Source organism: Nannobrachium achirus (assembly GCF_963921795.1).
Source record: "Nannobrachium achirus genome assembly, chromosome: 2".
Classification (NCBI taxonomy): domain Eukaryota; kingdom Metazoa; phylum Chordata; class Actinopteri; order Myctophiformes; family Myctophidae; genus Nannobrachium; species Nannobrachium achirus.
The window spans coordinates 65757126-65780635 of NC_137811.1; the positions used below are offsets into that span (position 1 = coordinate 65757126).

Genomic DNA, 23510 nt, shown 5'->3' on the forward strand with positions numbered 1-23510 from the left:
TTGATTGCCTGTGTCTGTGTTTCTCTGGGCTGGCTGTGCTGTGTCTTTGCTGTCCTGTCCAGATGATGGAGGATTTCTCTGGCTTGGCGTTGCCTCCTCTCTTTGGAGGCCACATCCTGGAGGCAGAGCTAGAACCTGGTGGTGTGGAGTTGGGCCCGGGGGAGGTAATGTTTTCTTATGCGTGTATGTATGTACAGATATATAGATCGAGCAATCAGTGATGGGTCGATCTGTCTGAAAGTAAAAACAGAGAGATGTGTCGGGGCTCGCGGTGGATAGCTCTTCACCGCGAGTAATGAGGCAATGTTGTAGTTTTATGACTTGAAAAGACTACACCGCGGTGGATAGCTTATCACCGCGGTGCCTACTATGATAGGGGCTTGACAGTCACGCTGTTTCATTTCCCACAGCCACACCTGCCCAAAAAAAGCAGCAGTGCTGCTTTTATTGGCTTCACAGATCCGATAGATGGACCAGATTTGAATGAAGTTGGATAACTTGAGACAGACTTGAGACTTGTTATTCAAACTAGATCTGTCCGTGACAGTCCGTCAGATATGGCACATCATCGGAAACTTGGACGTCAAAACGTCACTAAACAGTGGTCTACAACTCTCCAAAATCCGGATCAGAATCAGACCCATAACTGTGGCATTGGTCTGGCTCTACTAGCAACACACTTTTCTTTTGTTTCCACCAGGTGGAGCTGGGTCCGGGAGGAACGGAGCTCTTAGAGGAAGGAGGACAAGAGGATGAAGAGACGAGAGCACTGAATAAAAGAAAATACCTAGCTCTCAGTAAGAGATGTAAAGAAATAGAACAGGTTAGTGAACATGGGATCATTCTATGTTATTAGGGCGGCAACCGTCAATTATTTTCTCAGGGATTATTCTGTCGATTACCTTTTTTGAACAATTGAGAGGCAGTTTTATTTTTAAACATCAACAAATTAACAAGGTTTTATTTTTAAACATCAACAAATCAACGCAAAGCAAATCGTTTTTGTTTTTCTATAACCGACTAAATTGATTATACTGATTCACAACTTAAGCCGTATTTTATACTTTGCCATACAACGGTGTTGGGCAAAAATGTGTCACGTTAAACAACACGTGAGCTTTAGATTTGTTATTTTTGCATAACATATTTAGTGTAGAGAAAAGGGAAGTGGACCAAGTATTGAGCCCTGGGTGAAACTAGCCGATCTACAAGCTCACAAACTTTGAAAATGTTTGCCTAATAGTGACATGCCCAAAAAACAGACACCAACGTTAAAGTGATTAAATGGCACCATCATTATTGGGTTTGCCTCTCAAATAATTAATTCCAAGTGATCCCTCATTTGTTTCTGTCTCAGGTGAACCAGAAGATCCTTGGTCGTCTTCACCAAGTTCAGAGACTAACACGGCGCATGAAGAAAGAGAGAAGGTAATGTTTTTTAACAACGATTCCAAACCTGTGTACCCACAGGCCCACTAACACTGGTGGACCATGACTGGATATTCCAAGTGGGCCCCCCCAAAAATGATAATTTAATATTCATATTAAAACATGTTAAGTGCTTGACCAATCTGGGAACTAAATCATTACCAATAGCTTTCTTCACAGATGTGTTCATAAAGGTGTCTACTATCACCTCTGAACATTTTCAATCACAACTCCCTTGGGAAACTTTGTGGGAGCCAATCAAAGTTGGGGGTATCGGGATGCCTGGGATTAAAGGGGATAAAATAAAAGAATTGCCAATATGAGCATATGAGGTGTGTAATTAGGGTATTTTTGGGCTGCTGAATCCACAGAGTCAGTTTTCAGTTAAAATGACTCTGTGGCCATAAAATAGGCCTAATTGGCTAAGGCTTAGCCAATCATGTCATTCGAGTTCACCTGTGTCCTGTTAGTCCCTATAAACCCTGTGTTTGAGTGTTCCTTGTCAGATTGTATCATGTTATCCTGTGTTTCATGATGTGCGCTTACTCGCCTGATCTTGAATAGTTTTCATGTATTCAAACCCTACTCCAACCATTTTTTTTATTGCCAGTATTAGATCTAAGTCTCGTGGACCCACAAAAGTAGGTGTGGCCTATTTTATGGCCAAGTCATTTTTACAGATAACTAATGGTTGGAATGGATTCAGCAGCCCCACAATACCCTAATTACACACCTGACCTCATACGCTCATATTGGCCATTTTATCCCCCCTTTAATCCCAGGCCCTCGGGATACCCCCAAACTTTGATTTGCTCCCACAAAGTTTCCCAAGGGAGTTGTGATTGAGAAAGTTCAGAGGTGATAGTAGACACCTTTATGAACACATTTGTGAAGAAAGCTATTGGTAATGATTTAGTTCCCAGATTGGTCCGGCACTCTGCTAACTTTCCCTTACTATTAGTCCTCCACCTCTAAACTGCTGATCTCTCAACATCCATTTCATTGCATTCTTGTAGGTTTCTTATGAAGACTCTGGACGCTCATGGTGATGACTACAGGAATGCCCAGCTCACCGTACTACTGGAGGTGAGAATACACTTGATTTATTTATTAGATCCCCATTAGCTTACTGTACACTACAGTCACAGCAGCTACTCTTCCTAGGGTCTTAAAACATATCGTCAACAACAACAGCTTATTTCACATAAATACAAATACATACACAACAGTACAACACACAACATAACTCATAACCTGTCCACTGCATTTGATAGCTCCATAGTACAAATTCAACATTATTCGTGTCAAGTGGGATATATATCCTTTTTTTTTCTTCTTTCTTTTACATCTTGTGTGAACAAATACAATTTCAACCTTTATTTAAAACAGTATTACTTTCCTAAATTGGTAATGAATTCCATGCCACCATTGCTCTGTAATGATGAACTAACTGTTCTTTGTTTAACACTGGTATTACATGACGAACAGGAACCGATCTGATGATTACCTAGTAAAATAATGATGAGTATCTGAGAACGATGTTAAATTATTGTAGATTATTATATAGAGTGTATGGAATACACTCACGAGTGATGTTTACATATACAGTATGTATTCATCATGAAAAATACACTATCATCATGGAAAGAGGTTGCAAGTGAATCAGTCTTATAGTGGTGGCCGCCTTACCCTTTGGCCTATGACTCTTGAACCGTAGGTCGTAGACCCAAACTTGAATTACATATTGAGGGGCTTCTTCGCAACCTACTGGAGAGCATAAAGCAATTTCACTTAGACTTAAATGTGAAGTGTTAAACCGTATGTTGTAGAAATGCTACTTTCTCCCACAGTTTCCTAGGGTCCTCAGAGCGACAAACCAAACCTTACACAACCCTGGGTAGGCCACACGATATGTGCCCCTTTGGTCACTGAATCACTTGGGGCGGGTACATCATGTTGACTGTTGTTTCATTTCAGGATGAGCCTGGTGCCCAATTAGACTCCGCTCCTGGGGTGGAGGATGATAGGCCCAATGGCGTGTCTGGCTCCTCCTCCACTGGATTTCATCCTGCCGGCGGTCCGAAGAAGAGGAGACATCGCGTGCCAAAACAGGAGAAGGACAAGGACCAACAGGTAGGCGAACACACTTTAAACAAGGTTTTCTGCATGGCTGTGTTCCAAAGTGGAAGTAAAACTCAATATATGGTGCCTAGGAGCATCTAGGGGGTGCAGGTGTAAAGTTCTTCCAACAACAGTGGAGGCTTGAGTTTGAATCTTCCATGCCAGGTACCCCAACAAACACAATTGGCTGTGCTTGCAGGTGGTCTGTAGGGAGCAGAACTTATATTAAATAACATACATTATATTTGTATCCGTTTTTTATTTTCCTCCCAATTTAATGCCAGTTCTCAATTATTCCATGTACTGGATAGAAGGTTATGTGGCCTTCACATAGAATAGTTTGTAAATCTTGAGTCATCACGAGACGTAAACCCCCACCCAGTCCCCACCTATCATTGATTCCCAGTTAAGGCAGACACAATGGTGAATGGTGGCATGTTGTGTCACTTGAGGGACAAATCACTCATGGCTTCTGTCACCTCGGTATTGACCTGGGTGGTGATCCTGGCAGGGGTCACATTGAGGTGGATGTCATACTTCTGATCCAGACCCAGGTAGCAGTCACTCATCAGGTACAGGGTGTAAATACACTGTCCAGTCTTCTCTGGGGTGTAGAAGGCCACGGAGACAAGTCTCTGGTTGCGTACATATCCGACCCGTTTGACAGCCAGCAACTCCCTGTGGTCAGCTTCTCCTAGAACCAGGAACCAGCCTTCATCTTTCACTTTAGGGAACCGGGGGGCGTGGGCTTTACTGTCTTGCTTCCTCCTCTGCTGCTGTCCAATATTGACACGTCTCAGTGAGACCTGGAGGACGTACTCTTGGTCAGCGTGGACATCCATCCAACTTCTTTCCCTCCCCACCACAATGGCAGGAACTGGGTGCTCCATCTGCTCCCGGCAGTCCTCCCACCAGCCTTTCACACACAGCCCCACCTCCACCACTGGCAGATGGCTGAGGAATGACCACGCCTGGGAGATCTGATTGGGTTGCAGCTCCTGACCAAAGATGGCAGCGAATGTACTCTCTCTCCCTTTGCATGTGGTGATAAGCTCAGGTAGCTCAGGTGGTCCGTTGAAGCCTCCAGCCCCGCCTCTCTCCTTGTTAGCCCACTGGCTGAACAGGTAGAGGTTGTTTTGTTCAATATGGGGCAGTGTCAGTAATGACGACTCGTGCTGCCACCTGCCCTGGACAATCATCTGTACCAGGTTACATATGCTGAGAGCAGTCCCCAGCCAGCCCTCATTGGCAACAACATCCAGCATAGCCTGGCAGACACGGATGGTGTTGTCCAGCACTGTTTTGGTGTCGGTAGCGTAGTCGCTACAGGGCAGTGGGGTGCGGCTGAAGTGGGCCTGTAGCAGCAAGTGGGTCTTGGTGTGGGGACTGTCAAAGGAGTGTGGTTTCACAGGCAGAGGGAGCTGCTGAGCCAGCTGGCTGTTCAGCTGGTCCTCGTTGTGTCTGACGGGGAGCTCTGCGTACTCCTTTGCATCCGTGAGAACAGAGAGGATCTCCTGGATGGGCAGCTGGTCCCTCAGCCTCTCTTTGAACATGCGGATGGTCTGGTGCTTCAGGTAGTAGTAGGAGGAGATGCGACCATATGTCAGCGGCTTGATGGTGCGCTCATCCTCTTGTATCTCTATGCAGTAGGAGCACTCTAGATCCCTCAGACTTATTTCCACCAGGTTGGACAGGTACTTATTGATGGCCTTGTGGCTGACGTCTTCCAGTTGGTAGTAGTTGGGGTTCATGATTAATCGTCTGAAGAAGTACGTCCAGGTGATGTAATCTAAGCCATCGTTCTTGGAGCCGATGGTTCCTGCAGCAATCTCGGCATTCAGATGGTCTGACAGCACACTCAGGAGACTGGATTCCACAGGGAAAGGCTCATAGAGGAATTTCTTGTAGAAATCCTTTTTGATATCGTGGACCAGGATGACTGCTTTGCCCTGGTTGTCAAACTGTGGCCTGCCTGCACGGCCCATCATCTGCAGAACATCTGTGATGGGATAGTCGATGTAGCGCTTGGTTTTTCCATCAAAGTACTCTGTTCCCTTGACGATTACCAAGTGAGCAGGGAAATTGACTCCCCAGGCTAGTGTGCTTGTGGCGATCAGTATCTGGATCTTGCTGTTAAGAAACAACTCCTCCACGGTTTTCCTGTCTCTCTCATGCAGGCCGGCGTGGTGCATGCCAATCCCAAACGCCAGCGTGAGTTTCAGGTTGGATTCCTTCACTGTTGCAATGATGGCCTCCATCTCTCTCTCATCCTGATGCAGCCACTGTTTGGGGTTGTCGTCCGAGGCCAGGTATGCAATCAGGTCCAGTGCTGTGAGGCGTGTCTGACGGCGTGAGGACACAAAGATCAGCACTGGTTTGGCTGGAGAGTGGCTGCGGATTGCTTGGAAGGCAGGCTTGTTCATGCTGTACATGCGGGGGCAGTAGTGCTGTCCTGGGAAACCATGGATGTGAACCTCAAGGGGCACTGGACGCACAGAAGGACGGAAATTAAACAAGCCCGCCTGTTTGATCCCCAGCCAGTCGGCCAGGTCTCGCGCATTAGCCAGAGCAGTGGAAAGGCCAACCACACGCACCCTCTTGGAGGTATGGGAGGAGATGAAGTTGGTTCGGGATACAATGACCTCCAGCACTGGACCCCTGTCCTCCCCGAGCAGGTGGATCTCGTCAATGATGAGGATGGCTACCTTCTGGACATAGCTGCGGTTCTGCCAACTGCGGCTCACCCCGTCCCACTTCTCTGGTGTGGTGACAATGAGGTCAGCCTGTGCGATTGCTCTCATGTCGGGGGTCACGTCACCTGTCAGCTCCACCACTTTCTTTCCCAGCTTTTCCTCTATTCGGAACTTCCAGTCCTGAATCCTCTCTTTCACCAGGGCCTTCATTGGGGCGATATACACCACCTTGGAGGTTGGATACTTGTTGAACACACGAAACATGGCCATCTCTGCAGCAATGGTTTTACCGGAGCCTGTTGGTGCCCCCAGCAGGACGTTGGAGTCTGTGTGGTAGAGTGTGTGGAATATCTGCGTCTGGATGGGGTTGTAGTGGGTGAATTTGTACAGGCTCTCGTACTCTCTGTTCCCCATGGCTGTTATGGGCAGTGGCTGGAGATCCAGCAGCTCTGTGTGAGGGGGATGCCTCTCCGGCAGTATGAGGTTCTGGAAGTTGATGGCGCAGACAGCCTCGGCACCCAGCCAGCGGTCTGACACGGCTCTGATGTAGTACTGGGAGGGCAGAGGCTCAAAGATGGGGATGCTGAACACAATATGCAGGGACTCTTCTGTCACCACCTGTTTCTTCTGTAGGAGGAGGTACTCGGAGTGGTAGATGTGGTCGTTGATTGGGTCCTCCACCCACAGCCACCAGGGTTCGCCCACTGATCCGTGCACCTGGTCCTTCCAGCTGAAATCAGGGGTGATGACGAGGGACACGCGGAGGATGGTACGGGTGATTGGCTGGATGCTGGCTTCGATTGTGATTGAGGGGATCTGGTGGGCACATTGCTTAACCTTCAACCCGATGTTGACGTGGTGCAGCATGTGACCGATCTCATCCTTCCTCATCTCCTTCAGTTTATCCAGGCTGAGCTTTTTCTCCTCCAAGCGTGACAGCACTGTGTGGGGAAGGATAGGGAACTGTCGAAGAGGGTGAGCAAAGCTCCACAGCTGCTTGTCGATCACCTTACAGAGGGTGAGCAGGCGGTGGGTCATAGCTGGCCAGCGCTTCCTCAGGGCGATCTCGAACAGAGCCCTGACGATACGAGCAGCATTCTGTGCCACATAGGAGAGGTCTGAAATTAGGGAGAAGCTGTCCACATCTCCTCGGCCTATGTAGGTCTGCAGCAGGATGTTGATCTTGCCGTAGCTGTTCTCCACCCCACCCGCAGCCGGCAACTCACAGTACTTACTCAGCAACTGTTCCAGTTCCTCCAACTCCTCATCACGCACCTTGACCTGGTCAAACTCCTCGGCCTTGGACACCATGCTCAGGATGTCAGCCTCAGTCTTCTGGGAGTTGAACACCTCATTGAACGTCTCTATGGTGTTGTATTTGATGTAGAAGTGACTGGCTGTCCGGCCCAGGTCTGTGGAGGAGAAGTAGCCGGTGCGCTCCTCAAAGCGAATCATCTGGGCCTTATCCAGCTGCCTGGCTGACTGCACCACCAGTTCCCTCCTGTACAGCTCCAAGCCTGGGTCCATCTGGTAAGCCTTGTGGTTGATGCCATATACCAGTGGGTTTGCCCTCATCCGTACATACAGGTAGGTATAACTCAACCATTTCACTGCCTCATCTACATTGCTGACAGTCCCCAGGGCAATCTCTGCATTGAGGTTATTTGACAGGTTTTTAAGGAACTGGCTTTCAATCGGACTCTGTTGGGTAAGCAGGGTGAGGTAGTGGCTCAGCTTGTCGTGAGTGGTGATGATGATTCCCTCACCGTGCGTGTCGAACTGTGGCCGTCCGGCTCGCCCAAAGATCTGCATGATGTTTAGAATGCCTAGGTCCACCAGGGAGCCGCGTGTGTTGTCATAGATCTGAGTTCCCTTAATGATGACCGCATGGGCAGGCAGGTTGACACCCCAGGCCAGCGTTGCTGTGCACACCAGCACCTTTATAAGGCCCCTGGAGAACATGCTCTCCATCAGGATACGGTCGGAGCGAAGCATGCCTGCATGGTGGATCCCAAAACCTTCAGGGAACACCTCCCTCATCTGCTTGTTCCTGGAGCGCTGGACTTGTTTCTCACCTTGGCCATATTCTGCTCCCTGGTTGGGTTGGAAAAGGGTGATGGTGCCTTGGTTCTTGGCCATCTCGATCAGACTCATGGCAGTCTTCACTGTGGCATTACGGGCGTGCACAAACACCATCACCTGATGCCCGGCTCTGATATGCTGCAGGACTTTGTTATAGCACACCTCCTCCATGTCATGCAGCTGTTGAATCTTGTTGGTGGTTTTGATGCCAACAAAGGTCTGGCCAAGGGGAACCGGCCTGAAACGCCCATCAAAGAAGAAAAGGCCGATGTAGGGGTTGACGTGGAGGAAAGTTGCCACGTCCAGGTAGTTGGGCAGTGTGGCCGACAGACCCAGGATCCTGATCATACTCTGGCTGGACTCCACCTGTCTGATGGTCCTGGCCACCAGGCTTTCCAGGACGGGCCCTCTGTCCTCGTGGAGCAGGTGCACTTCATCCAGGATTAGCAGACGGACAATCTGAGACAGGGCCACATCTCCAACACCCTTCCTGGTTACGATGTCCCACTTTTCAGGCGTGGTCACCACCATCTGTGTTTGTAGGATCTCCGCTTTGGTTAGCTGCATGTCTCCGGTGAGCTCTTTGACAGTGATTCCCAGTGGTTCCAACCGCTTACTGAAGTAATTAGTCATTTCAGCTGCCAGGGCCTTCATAGGAGCCACATACACAATCTTGAACTTGTCCTTACTGATGACCCCTCCAGGTTGGAGGTGTTGGCGGATCTCGTGCAGGACAGTGAGCATGGCGACATTGGTCTTGCCAGCTCCAGTGGGGGCACAGATGAGCAGGTTCTCATTGGTGTTGTAGGCCATCTCGAAGACAATGGACTGGATCCGGTTCAGACGCTTCATCCCTTTGAACACCAGCTGCCCTATCTCATCCAGCTCAGAGATGTAGATGGGCTTCTCCTCGATGCCGATGGGCATGGGTGCATTGGGTGGTATTTCCACTTCCTCATACATCTTCGTGTTGTCTCTGCGAATGCCCTCTGGTAACAGTATCTTTGCTCCTCCCACAAAGGCAGGGGTCTTTGTGGCCTCAGCATAGCAGTCGTAAACATTGGGGTAGCGGACATGCTCGTACACCCTCTCCCTGCTGAACAAAGGCTCCTGACGTGCGGTTAGCAGGGCCTTCTCCCTCTGGGCTCTTATCTCTTTGGCGTCAAAGCAGTCTTCAAAGCAGTCTTCATAACATTTCACTCTCTTTCTCTCTCTCTTCTCATTCTTCCAATTCATCTTCATCATCTGTCTCTCCTGCTCGGACTGGATGGTGACTTGGCAGGCAAAGGTGGGCTTGGAACCCTCGCCAGCACCTTTGCGGCTATCATCTGTCAGGTGGCTGAGCCAGTCGGGTGAAAGTAAGCGGAGAGAGTTGATGATTGCAACCCTTCGCTGCAGGAGGGTGGAGATCATCTCAAACCCCTCTGGGCCCAGCAGCTCAAATAGCCCATTCTGCAGCTCGTCGTCACTTGTGTGGGAGGCCAGCATCCCGTACAGGGAGGCGCAAAGCTCCTCTCGGCTGGAGGAGATCATGTTACCTCCGTTCAGGTACTTCTCTACCTCTGCAATCAAAATAGCTCGGTCCCCAGATCCCTGGTCGGGAGCCCTTGATGTGGACGCATCCTCCTGACCCCTGATCCTCCCTGCACCCTGGTGGTTGTTGAGGAAGCTGTTAAAATCCAGGCTGACGTCCTTCTCGGACTCCTCGACCAGGGGCAAGTTCTCCACGGGGTCGACAGTGTAGCAGTCATGGGAGAAGACGATGTTGCATCCGAAGGCAGAGCCACGTTGATGGATATGGGAGATCTGGGCCCGGACAAAGTCCTCTACCCGCGACTCTCCGAGCGGAGCCACTGCCCGTACCACCGCAGCACAAGAGGCCTCAGCTGCAGAGGCAGGGAAGGGGCCAAACATCTGCTTGATTGCCCGTGTTTCCTCAGTCCCCACATGGTCTTTGTTGTGGAAGATCTCAAAGAGAAAGACGGCAGCGCTTTCGATGGTCTCCTGGACGTTCTCTGTCCCCACTATTTGTTTGGCGGCCTGAAGGATGCTCTTCAGCTCCTGAGAGGCAGCCTGCTGCTCTGCTTTGTCCTGGCTCTGTGTGCAAAACTGAACAATCTTCTGCCACGTCAGGCCAGCTTTGACAAACAGCTCCTGTCTTTTCAGCCGCTTTGTCCTTAAATCATAGACATGTTCAGCTAAATCCTCCTCTTTGCTTACTTTGGAGAAGGACCGCAGTGCATCTGTGAGCCGTGGTGGAGACATTGTTATTGCTATGCTAACAGATGTTTAACTTCTATTATTATTGTTAAATGAGATGTAAATTCCGTTTTTTCTCTAATAGTTCTATTATTGTGCATACCTTTGTATTTCTGTATATAGTATTCAATTATTGTATGGCTGGGAGTGCCATGCTGATGAGAGAGAAACACAGTGGGGTTTAGGCACAGCCACACTTGAATGTGACTGAGTGAATGAGTCATGGCCTCACGCAACATATACATATGTGTATTATGATTTAATGACCAGAGTGCTAATTGGCTGGCAGTGACGTCAGTGTGATGTCATTGGCTTTATGCCTGTGAATAATTTTTCCTCATCAACAAGCCTTTAGATTCTGACTCTTTGACTAAAGGCCCAGCCTTTGGCCAAATACCCACATACCCACAGACAGAGCTCATCACCCTGCTTGTGCGCACTGCTGGCACAAGTAGTTAAAGGACCACTTCACCCATTGACAGTCTATCTTGATCTAATTCGTCCTCACTAATGCTCTCTTTCTATATACACTTTTTTGAAGGAAATCTTCCTCCTGATATATAATCATATTTTATGGGGGAGGGGAAATCATGGCACCCCGTCTTTAAGTATTGGGATCTTTAATCAATTTGTGAATATTCATTTCCCGTATTGTTATTTCTGCCACCACCATGCTTGTGCAACCGCAGCGATATAACCTAAAATTAGGCTGGGAGCCAGCCTTTGTTTTCTTTTACAATATTACGCTGTAGCTCTGAACGAGACTGTTTGGAGCTAATCTTGCATACCAATGTACCAATCAACGATTGGTACATGTTCCTTCCAACGTCCAAGGTGTTTCTCAGAAAGGGAGGAGATGTAACTAGAAAGAATGCAATTTTGGGAAATTGCGAGTGTGGTTGCCTATATATTGTCTGGATAGCCAAATTATCGGCTAGACTCTTTCAACATCTATAAGGATGTCTTGAATTGGGCTGAAACCTTGCCGGGTGAATCGGGCTGAAACCTTGCCCATAGAGTCATATGTCATAGATACGTCATAGATCCACATGAAAGCCATGCGCGCTGTTATTGGACCTCATCCTGTTTTCACTATTATTAGTGTGGAACACTATTGTTCTGTTCCAAGGTTACGGGGGAACCTTTAGCCAATTAGGAAGCAGCATTATTGTGACGTCACCTTTATTATATTAGCCATAATGAAACTTTTCAGTAAATATACACTCTTTTCTTTTTTTCTTTTTTCTTTTTTTTTATCAAGACCAATAGTTGTGGGCTCGCTGAAAGGCGAGACCAGTATGTTATACCAAATCTTTATAGGTCAAGTTTATTCTCCTAAAAAAATGTACAGATAGTACAAAGACAGGACCCTTAGCCAATGAGGAGCAGCGTTCTTGGTGACATCACCACCAACAAGTGCAACCTGATATAAATAACAACAACAGAAAGGCCCCACTCATATTTGCACTGTTTGTCTTAGAGCTTTGTTTCCAAATCAAGTACGAAAATGCATTAGATCTAACTATGTGAAGAATCCCCTAATAGTGGCTGCATGCTTAACTGGACAATATGTTCATATTTGTAATGATAAATGCAAAGATCTACAACAATGTACAGCAGTTAACGAAAGGAGAAATTAATGGATTTGTCCTACATGCCATGACTATCTTATAAGAGGAAATATGCCACCAATTGCTAAGGCTAATAATCTGAAATTAGCACCAATTCCTTCAGAATTACTTGATCTTAATATATTAGAACGACATCTCATTTCAAAGAACATAGCTTTTGCTAAGATCATCGCACTCCCTAAAGGCCAACAAAGAGCAATATGTGGTAATGTGGTTTGTGTACCATCAGAAGTGGAATCAACTGTTAATGTTTTACCCAGACTTAGAAGTGAATCTCAAGTTCTAAGAGTTACATTAAAAAGAGCATTAAGATTCAAAGGACATCAATTATCCCAGACTGTCAGTTGCATAAAACGTAAGTGTGCGTTATACCTTCTTTTTTTTTTAAACAATATGTTTATTGTTTTTTTGTTTTTTTCATTAATAAACGTATAGGACATGACAAGGAGTATTACATAAGAGCAATAAACAAAACAAATGCAAAAACAAAAACAGCAAAAACACACACACACACTCAAAAATAAAATAGAATAAAAAAATATATAGATCAGGGCAAACAACAGCGTCCACAGAGTGCATAGAGCCACAACAGATTATGTGGTATTTACATCCATTCGAAGCATTTCCGACACATCAACGTCCCTTAAGAGACGAGTAAAAGGTCCCCAAACCTCATCGTACATTTCTCCCTTCTTCTTCAGAATATAGGTTATCTTTTCCATAGCACAGCAACTGCTCATTTCCCTGAGCCATTGGCTCACCCGTTCTTAAAAACTACATCCCCAATATGAAGATATTACTATCAGAGATGAACCTGAGTTATGTGACCCAACAAATAATGAGGAAGAAAACAAAGATATGGATGACATTGTGGAAGACACATGGACAGACATCGGAAAACAGTCTAAAGACAATCAAATAATAGCTTAGAATCATGCCTACAACCATCAGACATTGGAGATGAGTTATTAACTTATAATGAATGATAAGATTTATAATGTTGCACCAGCTGAAAATAATAGTCCAGTCAGTTTTTTCAAAACATCAAATCTTGAATGTTCTGCATTCCCTGTCCAATTCCCCACTGGTCAAAATGCATTTGATAGTGAAAGGCCTATTAAGTTAACACCATGCAGTTACCTTAAATCAAGGTTTATGAATGTAGATGCACGTTTTGCTAGAGACATCAATTATTTATTTTTTGCACAACAGAAATTCATTTAGCCACTTCCAGTATGACAATACAATTGCGTAAAGGAAAGGCTGTTACATGAGATGGACAAAAAATTACTTCTAGAATGCTGCAAGACAAACATGAGGTTCAGAAATTAGTTTGATACAAAGATGCTATTAGATTTATTCAACCACTGAGAGGAACACCACCATTTGCTATGATTAGACAATTAGGCCAACCAACCTTTTTCAGCACATTCTCCGCTGCTGAAATGCGATGGCCTGAGGTAATTGAAGCTATTACCAGACAACAAGGTAAAGAAGTTAATTTTGAAGAACTTGATTGGATTACAAAGTGTGATATTTTAACTCACTGAACACCAAAAACACACTAAATGTCTTTGATCTTTGTTGCCAAAAACACACTAAACGTCTTTTTAATTAATCAAAAGATTTATAGTTCATAATCTAATATTGATCGCTAAAAATTGCTTTAAAACCTTACTATATGGCTCAGTGACAGGACTGATTTGACCGACGGACCTGCGGACCGGTCCGACGGGCAACACAGTCCGGATATTGGTTCCGCATATTGGTTCCTACCCACCTTAATGTTAACTAAACACGTTCATATATACACTTTCTATATACGGTTCTAACCGTGCCACTCACTCGGCTGATCGAGATCGCAGGCTCGGAACGTGTTATGGCATGTATGCTAAAAAGCCCTGGCCAAAATGTAAACATTGATGCCCCAGACCAAAAAAGTCTGTAAAGAAGTCTGTATTGAAGAAAGTAAAACTAGACATTTAGATGACGAACTTGAACAAGAAGATGTACCAGAATACAGGAATGAGACTAAACCAAAAACAGGAACTGGAACTACAAAAACACAACCATTTGAGATAAACCCTATATAGTCTCGCGTGGCCAGACTGTTGCCTCCGCGATTTGGTCAAATGCTCCCGGCATACAGTCTGGCGCACCGGGGAAGAAACGGCGAGTGTGAAGCCCCCACGTCACTTCCGTTTCAGTCTCACATCACACATATTTATCATTATATAAATAAAAATCATATAAGCATGTTTAGCTTGCTGCTTAGCAGAAATGACATTTTAAAATATATTTGTTTGAACGTTAATGCCCGTTTTCGATACTCGCCGTTCGGGAGCTGCTGTTCCAGACTATATAGCATTCAGAGATTGTGGAATAGTTGTCTGGCTACGCGAGACTAAACCCTATAGTGTTACACCAAATGTATAAAAGTCTAAACCAGAAACAAGCTTCAATATTCTACACCATTAGAGGCTGGTGCATTAAGCGCATTTGTTACATAAATGTAGAACAGTTTCTTTTGTTTATAAACGGTGGTGCTGGAACAGGACCTTATTCACACCGCGGCCATCTAAGATCACATGACTTCCTGGGATAGCAGCCTGCATTGCAAACCATTGTGAACAATGGAGCAATGGTCCCAAAATATGAGTTCTATTCAACCAATTTCTTTTTACCAAATTGACAAATGGGCAGATGACAACATCAACATCCCCAAAATGATTAAATAGAAGGGCTACAGTAGATTGATTACATCCATGGTAACGATATTCAAGGTTAGTTAGGTTGCAACCTTACTGTGTACAAAGACTTGCCATCTGTGTAGTGCTTGCTCCACCATCATATTAACTATTTGTTGTTGGATTGTTCCTGATTAATATGCAAAAATCACGATACACGGATACAGTAATATTAACTATATGATGGCAGAGCAAGCACTAGTCTGCGCAGATACTGTAGCAAGTCTTCGTGTAGAGAGTAACAGTGTAACCTAACTACCATGAATATTGTGGATTTACCCTTCTATTTAATCCTTTTGGGGATGTTGATGTTGTCATCTGCCCATTTGTCGATTTGGTCAAAAGAAAATGGTTGAATAGAACTCATATTTTGGGACCATCGCTCCATTGTTCACAATGGTTTGTAATGCAGGCTGCTATAGGAAGTCATGTGATCCAAGATGGCCGCGGTGTGAATAAGGTCTATTCAGAGTCATCCAGAATACTACAGAAACTCCCAAGGAATCGTGAGGAAATTGATATCACAAAGCCTACTGTTTTGTTAACCGCTTTTACAGGTACTGCAGCTTTTAATATTTCAGGAAAAACTCTTCATTCCATCTTTAAGCTACCTATAAAATTAGTAATTCCATATGTTGGACTTAAGAAGAATAAACTTGATGAAGTAAGAGCAGAGTTGTCAAATGCTGAGATTATTATCATTGACGAAGTATTAATAATTTCTAAAAATCTTTTACCTTTATAGACGAAAGACTAAAACAAATCAAAGGCATTAGAAGTCCAGACATGCTCCACCAGACCTAGGTGTTCAGCAGTCTGATGGAGGTGGGCACAAAGCTGTTTAAGCCCCTTTTTTTAAAGGTCGAGGATCTGTATCGACGGCCTGAGGGCATTAAATTAAAATAGTTGTGGAGGGTGTGTGTATTATCCTCAACTATTTGAGAGGCCTTTTTTTCTGTCCGTTTTTTATGGATGCTGCTGAGTGGCTCCTGGTTCATGCCAATGATTTTCCCATGATTTTCCCATAAGGCTTGCATTTGCATGTACAATACACAAGGTTCAGGGCATGACAACCTCAACTGCAGTGATATCACGAAAGAATATTTTTGAACCTGGTATGGCTTACGTAGCTCTCATTAGAGTTAGCTCTCAGTGGATTACATATAATTAATATGAATGAGAATACCATCCACTCAAATCCTGAAGTCACTAAAGCCCTTAATAAGATGACACAAGTTAGCTTTTATAATCCATCATAACACAGAAGGACTAGCACCTCATATCGATAATATAAGATACCATCATGAGCTATGTTTAGCAGATGTATTATGTCTTACAGAAACTCATCTACAAGGACCATTTATTAGTGACCGTTTCCATTTAAAAGGTTACACAATTTTCAAACGTAACCGAGACGTTTCCTACACCAAGAATTCTTACGTGTCCAATAGAAACGGAGGTGGAGTAGCTGTTTATGTTAAAACACATTCAAGCCTATGAAATGGAATACATACACAACGTAACTGACTTGGAATTCATGGTTGTCAGAATTGAAGCCCCGATCAATGCACTGGTTACTGTTATTTATAGACCTCCAACCTACAATGTTGACGTATTCATTTCAAATTTGAAATGCCTTTTGGAATATTTAGACATGATGAATCATAATCCAATCATTATTTGTGGAGAAAAAAAACACACACACTGCATCCAATATTTAATGTTTTTGAATCAAAAAGATATCTTCAAGTAATCACAGAACCAACCACTGACAAGAACACATTATTGGACTACATTTCCATCTCTCAACCACAACATTGTATCCAGTCAGGAGTACTACAAACATACTATAGTTACCACAATCCTGTATACTGTATCATAACTTCTGATGTGTCTGTTGAAAGTACCAGAGATTATCTCCCGAGACAATGACAACAAAGTTCTCAATCCATCCAAAGAACAACCATTTAGCATGAAGATAGAGAAAGGCCTCTGAATTGAAACTCCCAGAATCAATAGAAACTTGAATTGTGAACAATTGTCCCTCCCAGACAAACATGACAAGGAAACTAGCAACATACATTACCATTACAGTATTTCATTCATTATAAAATGACCTTCTTTTTTAAACAATGTAATTTTCTATATTCAACAAAGCAACAACAACCATTCACTTATATAGACATATTTGTATTTATTTAAACATAAAATATGAAAAAATAACAATTTACTTTTTTTACAAGCGAGCCCACACTATTTCGGAGGAACAGTATCTCTAGTTATGTTTTGCTCTTCCAGCCCATGTCAAACGAACGAATGGATCAAACAGGGTTTATTTAATGTTGGGTTTAACTGTCTAATCTTCATTCACAATTGGACTTTAAAGGGCATGACTTTGATTGTCAAAAAGAATCACACCCAGAGTGAAGTGAGCCGTACTATTTAATGTGGTCGCCAGTAGGGCAACCAGACTATTGTTCTAGTCCGGAACACAAACGCTGCATAAACATAGCCAATCAGGAAGCAGCATTAATGTTCTGGATAACTTTTAGCTGCATTCTCGTTGACGTCACCATTATAGAGCAAGTCAATTGAGTTCAATGGGTGCAAGCTTGAGGATTGGTCAAGCTTCCCATGACAATCTGGCTTTCCAGACAATAAATAGGCAACCACACTTGCAATTTCCAATTGCATCTTTTCTAGTTATGAGTTAATTTCATTAAGCATTCCGCAAAGCTTGGCCAATGGGGAGGGACATCCGTACAAACCTACAAAGCCAGATGTAGGCACCGCTCAAACATACAAGCTGGGGATGGAGGTGAAGAGAGAATGTCAAGGGGTCGGAGAGTGATATTTAAAGGTGGAGTCCAATCCCCAGATTGGCTGACTGCAAAGCTGAACTTACACGTAAAGAGCTACATATATGGGTATGACATTCTGTCATCACGTGTGATTGACCGAGTCGTTTAAACCTCACATTAAGCTCTGCTTTTTAAAGAGACATAATAAGTCCCCGACACCTTTTTTCTGTAAACATGCAAGATACGATGATGGACTTGTTGTACGATGCGGTAGAACCTTCCTTCAGCGACCCGGAGGACTTTGTGGACGACATCAGAGACGAGGAGCTCCTGGGCGACCTCCTGCAGGAGCGCCCCCTGGAGGCCGAGGGCATTGCCTGCAGCTGTGTGGTGGTGGACAACGTCCCCCGGGTGGGCCCCGAGAAACTGGACAAGCTCAAGAGGGCCCTGCACAAGATCTTCTCCATGTACGGCGACGTCACCACCGAGTTCTACCCCGAGGGGGACGACGGCATGAACAAGGGCTACGTCTTCGTGGAGTACGCCACGCCCGCCCAGGCAGAGGCCGCCAAGGCCGTCGACGGCCTCAAGCTGGACAAGCAGCACACGTTCCGGGTCACCACGCTGAGCGAGTTCGACAGAGTCATGAACGTCGGCGACGACTGGGAGCGTCCCGAGGAGCAGCCCTTCAAGGACACAGGGAATCTGCAGCACTGGCTCTTGGACCCCGACTGCTGCGACCAGTACAGCGTGATCTATGAGGCGGGACAGCGGACGGCCATCTTCTCCAACGACGCGGCGGCGGAGCCCGTCCCGGTCGAGGAGAGGAAGCTGTGGACGGAGACGTACGTGCGCTGGTCCCCCCAGGGCACCTACCTGGCGACCTTCCACCAGCGGGGCATCGCGCTGTGGGGCGGCGAGAAGTTCAAGCAGATCCAGAGGTTCAACCACCCGGACGTCTCCCTCGCCGACTTCTCCCCCTGTGAGAGGTACGTGGTGACCTGCAGTCCGTCGAAGGAGGACTCGCAGGCCCTCGTCATCATCTGGGACGTCAGGAGTGGCCAGACCAAGAGGGTTTTCCACTGCGAGAGCTCGACACACTGGCCCATCTTCAAGTGGAGCCACGACGGGAAGTACCTCGCCAGGATGACACAGGATACGTTGAGCATCTACGAGACTCCGTCTATGTTCCTGCTTGACAAGAAGAGTCTAACGATCGTTGGAATCATGGACTTCTCGTGGTCGCCCCGTGACAACATAGTAGCGTTCTGGTCACACGGGGACGGTTACCGCGCGCCCAAATTGATCCTGATGCAGATCCCCTCGAGGCAGGATATCGAGTTTCACCACCTTGCATTCGACATGGTCGACTGCAAGCTGCACTGGCAGAGGAACGGACACTACCTCTGCGTGAAGGTGGGCAGGCATGCCAAGGGAGCGCGGCGTGTCGACACCACGTTCATGATCTTCCAGATGAGGGAGAAGGTGGTCCTGGTGGAGCCGCTGACGATGCAGGAGAGCATCGTGACGTTTGCCCTGGAGCCCAATGGCAGCAAGCTGGCCGTGATCCATGGCGAGTCTCCCAATCGATACAGCGTCTCCATCTACCACATCCAGGAGGGCAGGAGCGTCAAGTTCATGAAGGTGTTTGAGAACCAGCCGGTCAACAGCATCTTCTGGAGCCCGCGGGGTCAGTTCCTGGTGCTGGCCGGCCTGGAGAGCCTCAACGGCCACCTGGTCTTCCTGGACACGTCCGACTGCACCATGATGAACACGGTGGAGCACTACACGGCGTCCGACGTGGAGTGGGACCCCACGGGACGCTACGTGGTCACCTCCGTATCCTGGTGGAGCCACAAGGTGGACAACGCCTACTGGCTGTGGAGCTTTCAGGGCCGCCTGCTCCGGAAGGTCGGCGACAAGGAGCGCTTCTGCCAGCTGCTGTGGCGGCCGCGGCCGCCCACCCTGCTCAGCCCCGAGCAGGCGGAGGCCATCAGAAAGAACCTGAAGAGCTTCTCCAAGGTCTTCGAGCAGAAGGACCGCCTGAGCCAGTCCAGGGCCTCCAAGGAGCTGGTGGACCGGCGCCGGGCCATGGTGGAGAAGTACGAGCAGTACCGCCAGGACGCCACCAGGGAGTACCGCGAGCAGAGGGAGCTCCGCCTCAGGCTGAGGGAGGGCGTGGACACGGACGAGCTGGACAGCAGCGTAGGAGGCGGCGACTGGGAGGAGGAGACCGTTGAGTTCTTTATCGGCGAAGAACTGATTCCCCTCTGAGGTCGGCCTGTATAGTGCCCTGCGTAGGGGTCGGACGATAAGTGATATTATCGTTTATCTTGATAAAAAAAAAAAAACGCGATAATCGTATCAAGTTTGTGGAAGTAGATTCCGAGATAAAAAGCCATTTCTTTGGAGATGGACGCTCCATGATGCTGGCGAACGAGTTGCATCATGGGAGGATATGTAGTGTTTTCGCTCACCAGCGGTTACCACAGGTTTTGTTTACTTGGTAACCAGGGTAACCAGGTGTCTTAACGGTGAGTCGGCTCCCATTAACCTTTGACCCTAAGACTCCTGTGGACATCTCAGGCATCCATTGTGAAATCGTCCTCCGTCATGCACAGGAATCAATTCATCTTTTATTTGCTGCGCTGCATATTATCCGGTACCGTTTATACCCTCTCTTGGTAAAACGTACTTATAATATATACATACTTGATACAGTCTTTTTTTCACTCTCTAAAAAATCTCTTTGCCTTTGGCAAATGTTTGGCCCCAGGATAATGGATTTAGGGGATATTTTGATCGATTATCACGATAATATCGTAAATCGTGATTTCTTTGGTCACAAAAATCATGATATGAAATTTTCATATGGTCCTATCCCTAGCCCTGAGCCATTAAATTATATATTTTTTCCCCTCCGCCAGGCTGAGAGGCTGAAGTATGTGTTGCAAGCCGTACGTCCATCCGTGTGTCCGTCCGTCCATCAGCTAATCTGGCGGAAGAAGGAGGAAATGGCACTTGCAATTTTTCAAATCAGTCTCATGGTGGCTCTATATAACAGGCCGATTACTGATTCCACCTATAACTGCACCAATATGTGTAAAATTGTGTATGCATATTCCCTAGTGGCCAAGTAAAAACCTTTGACCTGCATTTGTCACATCTGTCTTCTATAGCGCCATCAGGAGGAGGACTTACGTAAAACATTTTGTGATATTACTCCTTTGTTTATCCAAACGTCTCGCAATCGGAATACAGTATCATGTTTGTCTAGTGATGTCATATGTCGTATGTCTGTAGCACTTTTCCTCAGCGTTTTGCCAGAGCAAAATGTGTGTGTGTCTAGCTGTGTGTGTGTCCGTAGCCTTTTTCCTTAGCGTTTTGCCATAGTAAAATGTGAGTGCGTAGCATCATGTTTGTCTAGTGATGTCATATGTCGTATGTCTGTAGCCTTTTTCCTCAGCGTTTTGCCATAGCAAAATGTGTGTGTGTGGCATAGCCTGTACATCCTAGACTTAAATCCTAGTCTGAAGATGTTATGCAAGCACGACCACCGCTCACTTCACATTGGGTGTGATTTTTCATATTCCATCTTGATTGACATCTAAAATTTGGTGGCCTAGTTTTGAAAACAAATCATCAAATCATGACCGGTTGCAAAATTTTAAAGTATTGCAATCCAAATAAAGTGATAATTGTGTTTAGTTACTGTACATTTTGTTTTATTATGGTAATAACATTGAGAGCTTCTGCTCTGCTGGCCGCACTGCATGTAGCTGCTCTGAAAGCTTAGCGCAGTCTAAAGCCCTCGTTTTAGACTGCGCTTCGCGCACGCACGAGGGCCTCTTTATTTCCCCTTGCCCAGGGGCCTCATGTCATATAAATCCGGCACTGTGTGCCCTATTGTTGAGGAGAAGGGGATGTGTTTTACAGACACATACAGTATACAGCAGAGAATTCTAGGGCTGCAACTAGTGGTAATTTTGTTAGTGATTATTATTTTACTTTTTCGAAAAATAATCGAGAAGCGAATGTCATGTGAATGTCAACGGAATGATGCAGAATAATCCTGTAAATGTATTACAAGCTCACAACCCATGTGTGTCTGTTATTCGACTTTTCTTTATTGATTATTTTATTAAAATGATATAATATAGATATATTATATAGAGCATTCTTCTTGAACTGGTGTTAACTGTTTCCATTCCCCATCCACAGACTGAAGGAGATATATCCATGTTGGCTGAAACCCAGTTTGGAGACTTTCCCAGCCCGACCTCTCTGTCGCACTAACGTGGAAGGGAGCTCCGCACGGCATGCCCTCCTCTGAGGAAACACACCGGAGCTCTCCATTGCTTCAGTTTAATACACCTGATGGGACACGTGGCGTTTTTTCTTTTGTTTTTTCTTTTTCACCTTTTAGCTACAGTAGTAATTCAAAGGAGTTGCAGTGCCTTGCTCAAACACTTCTTGAAAGGAAACCTGGCTGCAGCGGATATTGAACCTGAGACCCGTCGGTTGAGTGAAGCTCTGTGTTGATATTAGAAGTCAGCCCATGACCATAATCACTTCATTTGTTAACTTTTGGTTGTATATATTTGTATATTGTATATCTGTTGTGTAAATATTTTGTATTGGTAGTTGACGACACAAACCAGTTTAATCTATGTCTTGCAGTAGCCAGACAATTAGATAGATATCTAAAGTCACAACTAAAGAAATGTGGTTAAGCAGGGGGGGGAAATGACATGAATTGAGCAAACATGGACTTGTTACAGACCAGCCAATGAGGCATAGCTGAGATTTTGTGAATCAGACCCTCCATTGCTGAAACTTATTACGTATTGTAAGGCAGTGGGTCTGAATCTGGCAGCATAATCATGTAATCAGAGTTTTGCACACCACAACGCTGTGCTCTAGTAGCTCTCAAGATGAGCTCCTTTGTTAACGTGCTAGTTATCAAACCTGCCTTGATTAATTAAGCTGCACAGTAAAATGTGAAACGTGATATTATATTGATCTTTATGTTTTATTGAGTAAGACTGAAAAAAGGAGGCGTAGTAGAGGAATACAGGAGAATCTGTACAGCCTACATATTGACACATGTCCCAGAGACAAACGGAACAGAACAGAACTGCACACTTCACCAAACATAATTTATAGCCTCTTCATCAGGTCAAATTCTTTGACTCTAAGTGCCCAGACTCGAAATGTTGTCGTTAAATGGATAGTTCACCCCCCCAAAAAATGTTGTCGCATTCCTAAGCCAATAATTTGAGGCGACTCTTTGTGTTTCCATAGGGAACCACTGCTGGTCATCAAACGATTGACTTATGATTGCGACAAAAAGAAAAAAAACACACACATATATATATTTATTGGAGCATGCGAGTATGCACGTTATATATATATATATATATATATATATATATATATATATATTAGGGCTGGGATGCGATTACAATTTTTAATCTAATTTATTACAGGCTCTGATTAATTAATCAAAATCTTTCGCATTTTAATCGCACATCGATATTTGACCTGAGAAGCATTTTTTTCCAAGTAAAACACATTTTGTTGTACGAGGAAATCAACGATTGAGTTTTTTAAATCTAAATTTCGCATCCACTGGGCCAAGCAAAGCGCTCTGATCGGCTACTTCTCCCTTTGTGTGTGTTGTCTCTTCTTGGTTGCTGCATCGATGATCAGTATGCCCGAAACTGAAGGTTCTGTGGTGCAAAAACT

General features: G+C 45.5%; 3 protein-coding genes across 3 annotated transcripts; 2 read left to right on the plus strand and 1 right to left on the minus strand.

Annotated features, from left to right (window-relative positions):
* Positions 1-62: 62 nt before the first annotated feature.
* On the plus strand, positions 63-22757 carry tfpt (TCF3 (E2A) fusion partner; the record flags this gene model as incomplete). The annotated part of the gene is made up of 6 exons (XM_080748417.1): positions 63-164; positions 701-823; positions 1358-1428; positions 2445-2514; positions 3406-3561; positions 21984-22757. The coding sequence occupies 6 exons, from the start codon at positions 63-65 to the stop codon at positions 22056-22058; spliced, it is 597 nt and encodes a 198-aa protein (XP_080604543.1). The 3' UTR covers positions 22059-22757.
* LOC308303847 (activating signal cointegrator 1 complex subunit 3-like) lies at positions 3993-10589 on the minus strand (the record flags this gene model as incomplete). Its single annotated transcript, XM_080748345.1, has 1 exon — positions 3993-10589. One exon carries the CDS (start codon positions 10587-10589, stop codon positions 3993-3995), a length of 6597 nt encoding a protein of 2198 aa, XP_080604471.1.
* Positions 18009-20036, plus strand: LOC308308291 (eukaryotic translation initiation factor 3 subunit B-like; the record flags this gene model as incomplete). The annotated part of the gene is made up of 1 exon (XM_080753675.1): positions 18009-20036. The coding sequence occupies one exon, from the start codon at positions 18009-18011 to the stop codon at positions 20034-20036; it is 2028 nt and encodes a 675-aa protein (XP_080609801.1).
* Positions 22758-23510: the final 753 nt, after the last annotated feature.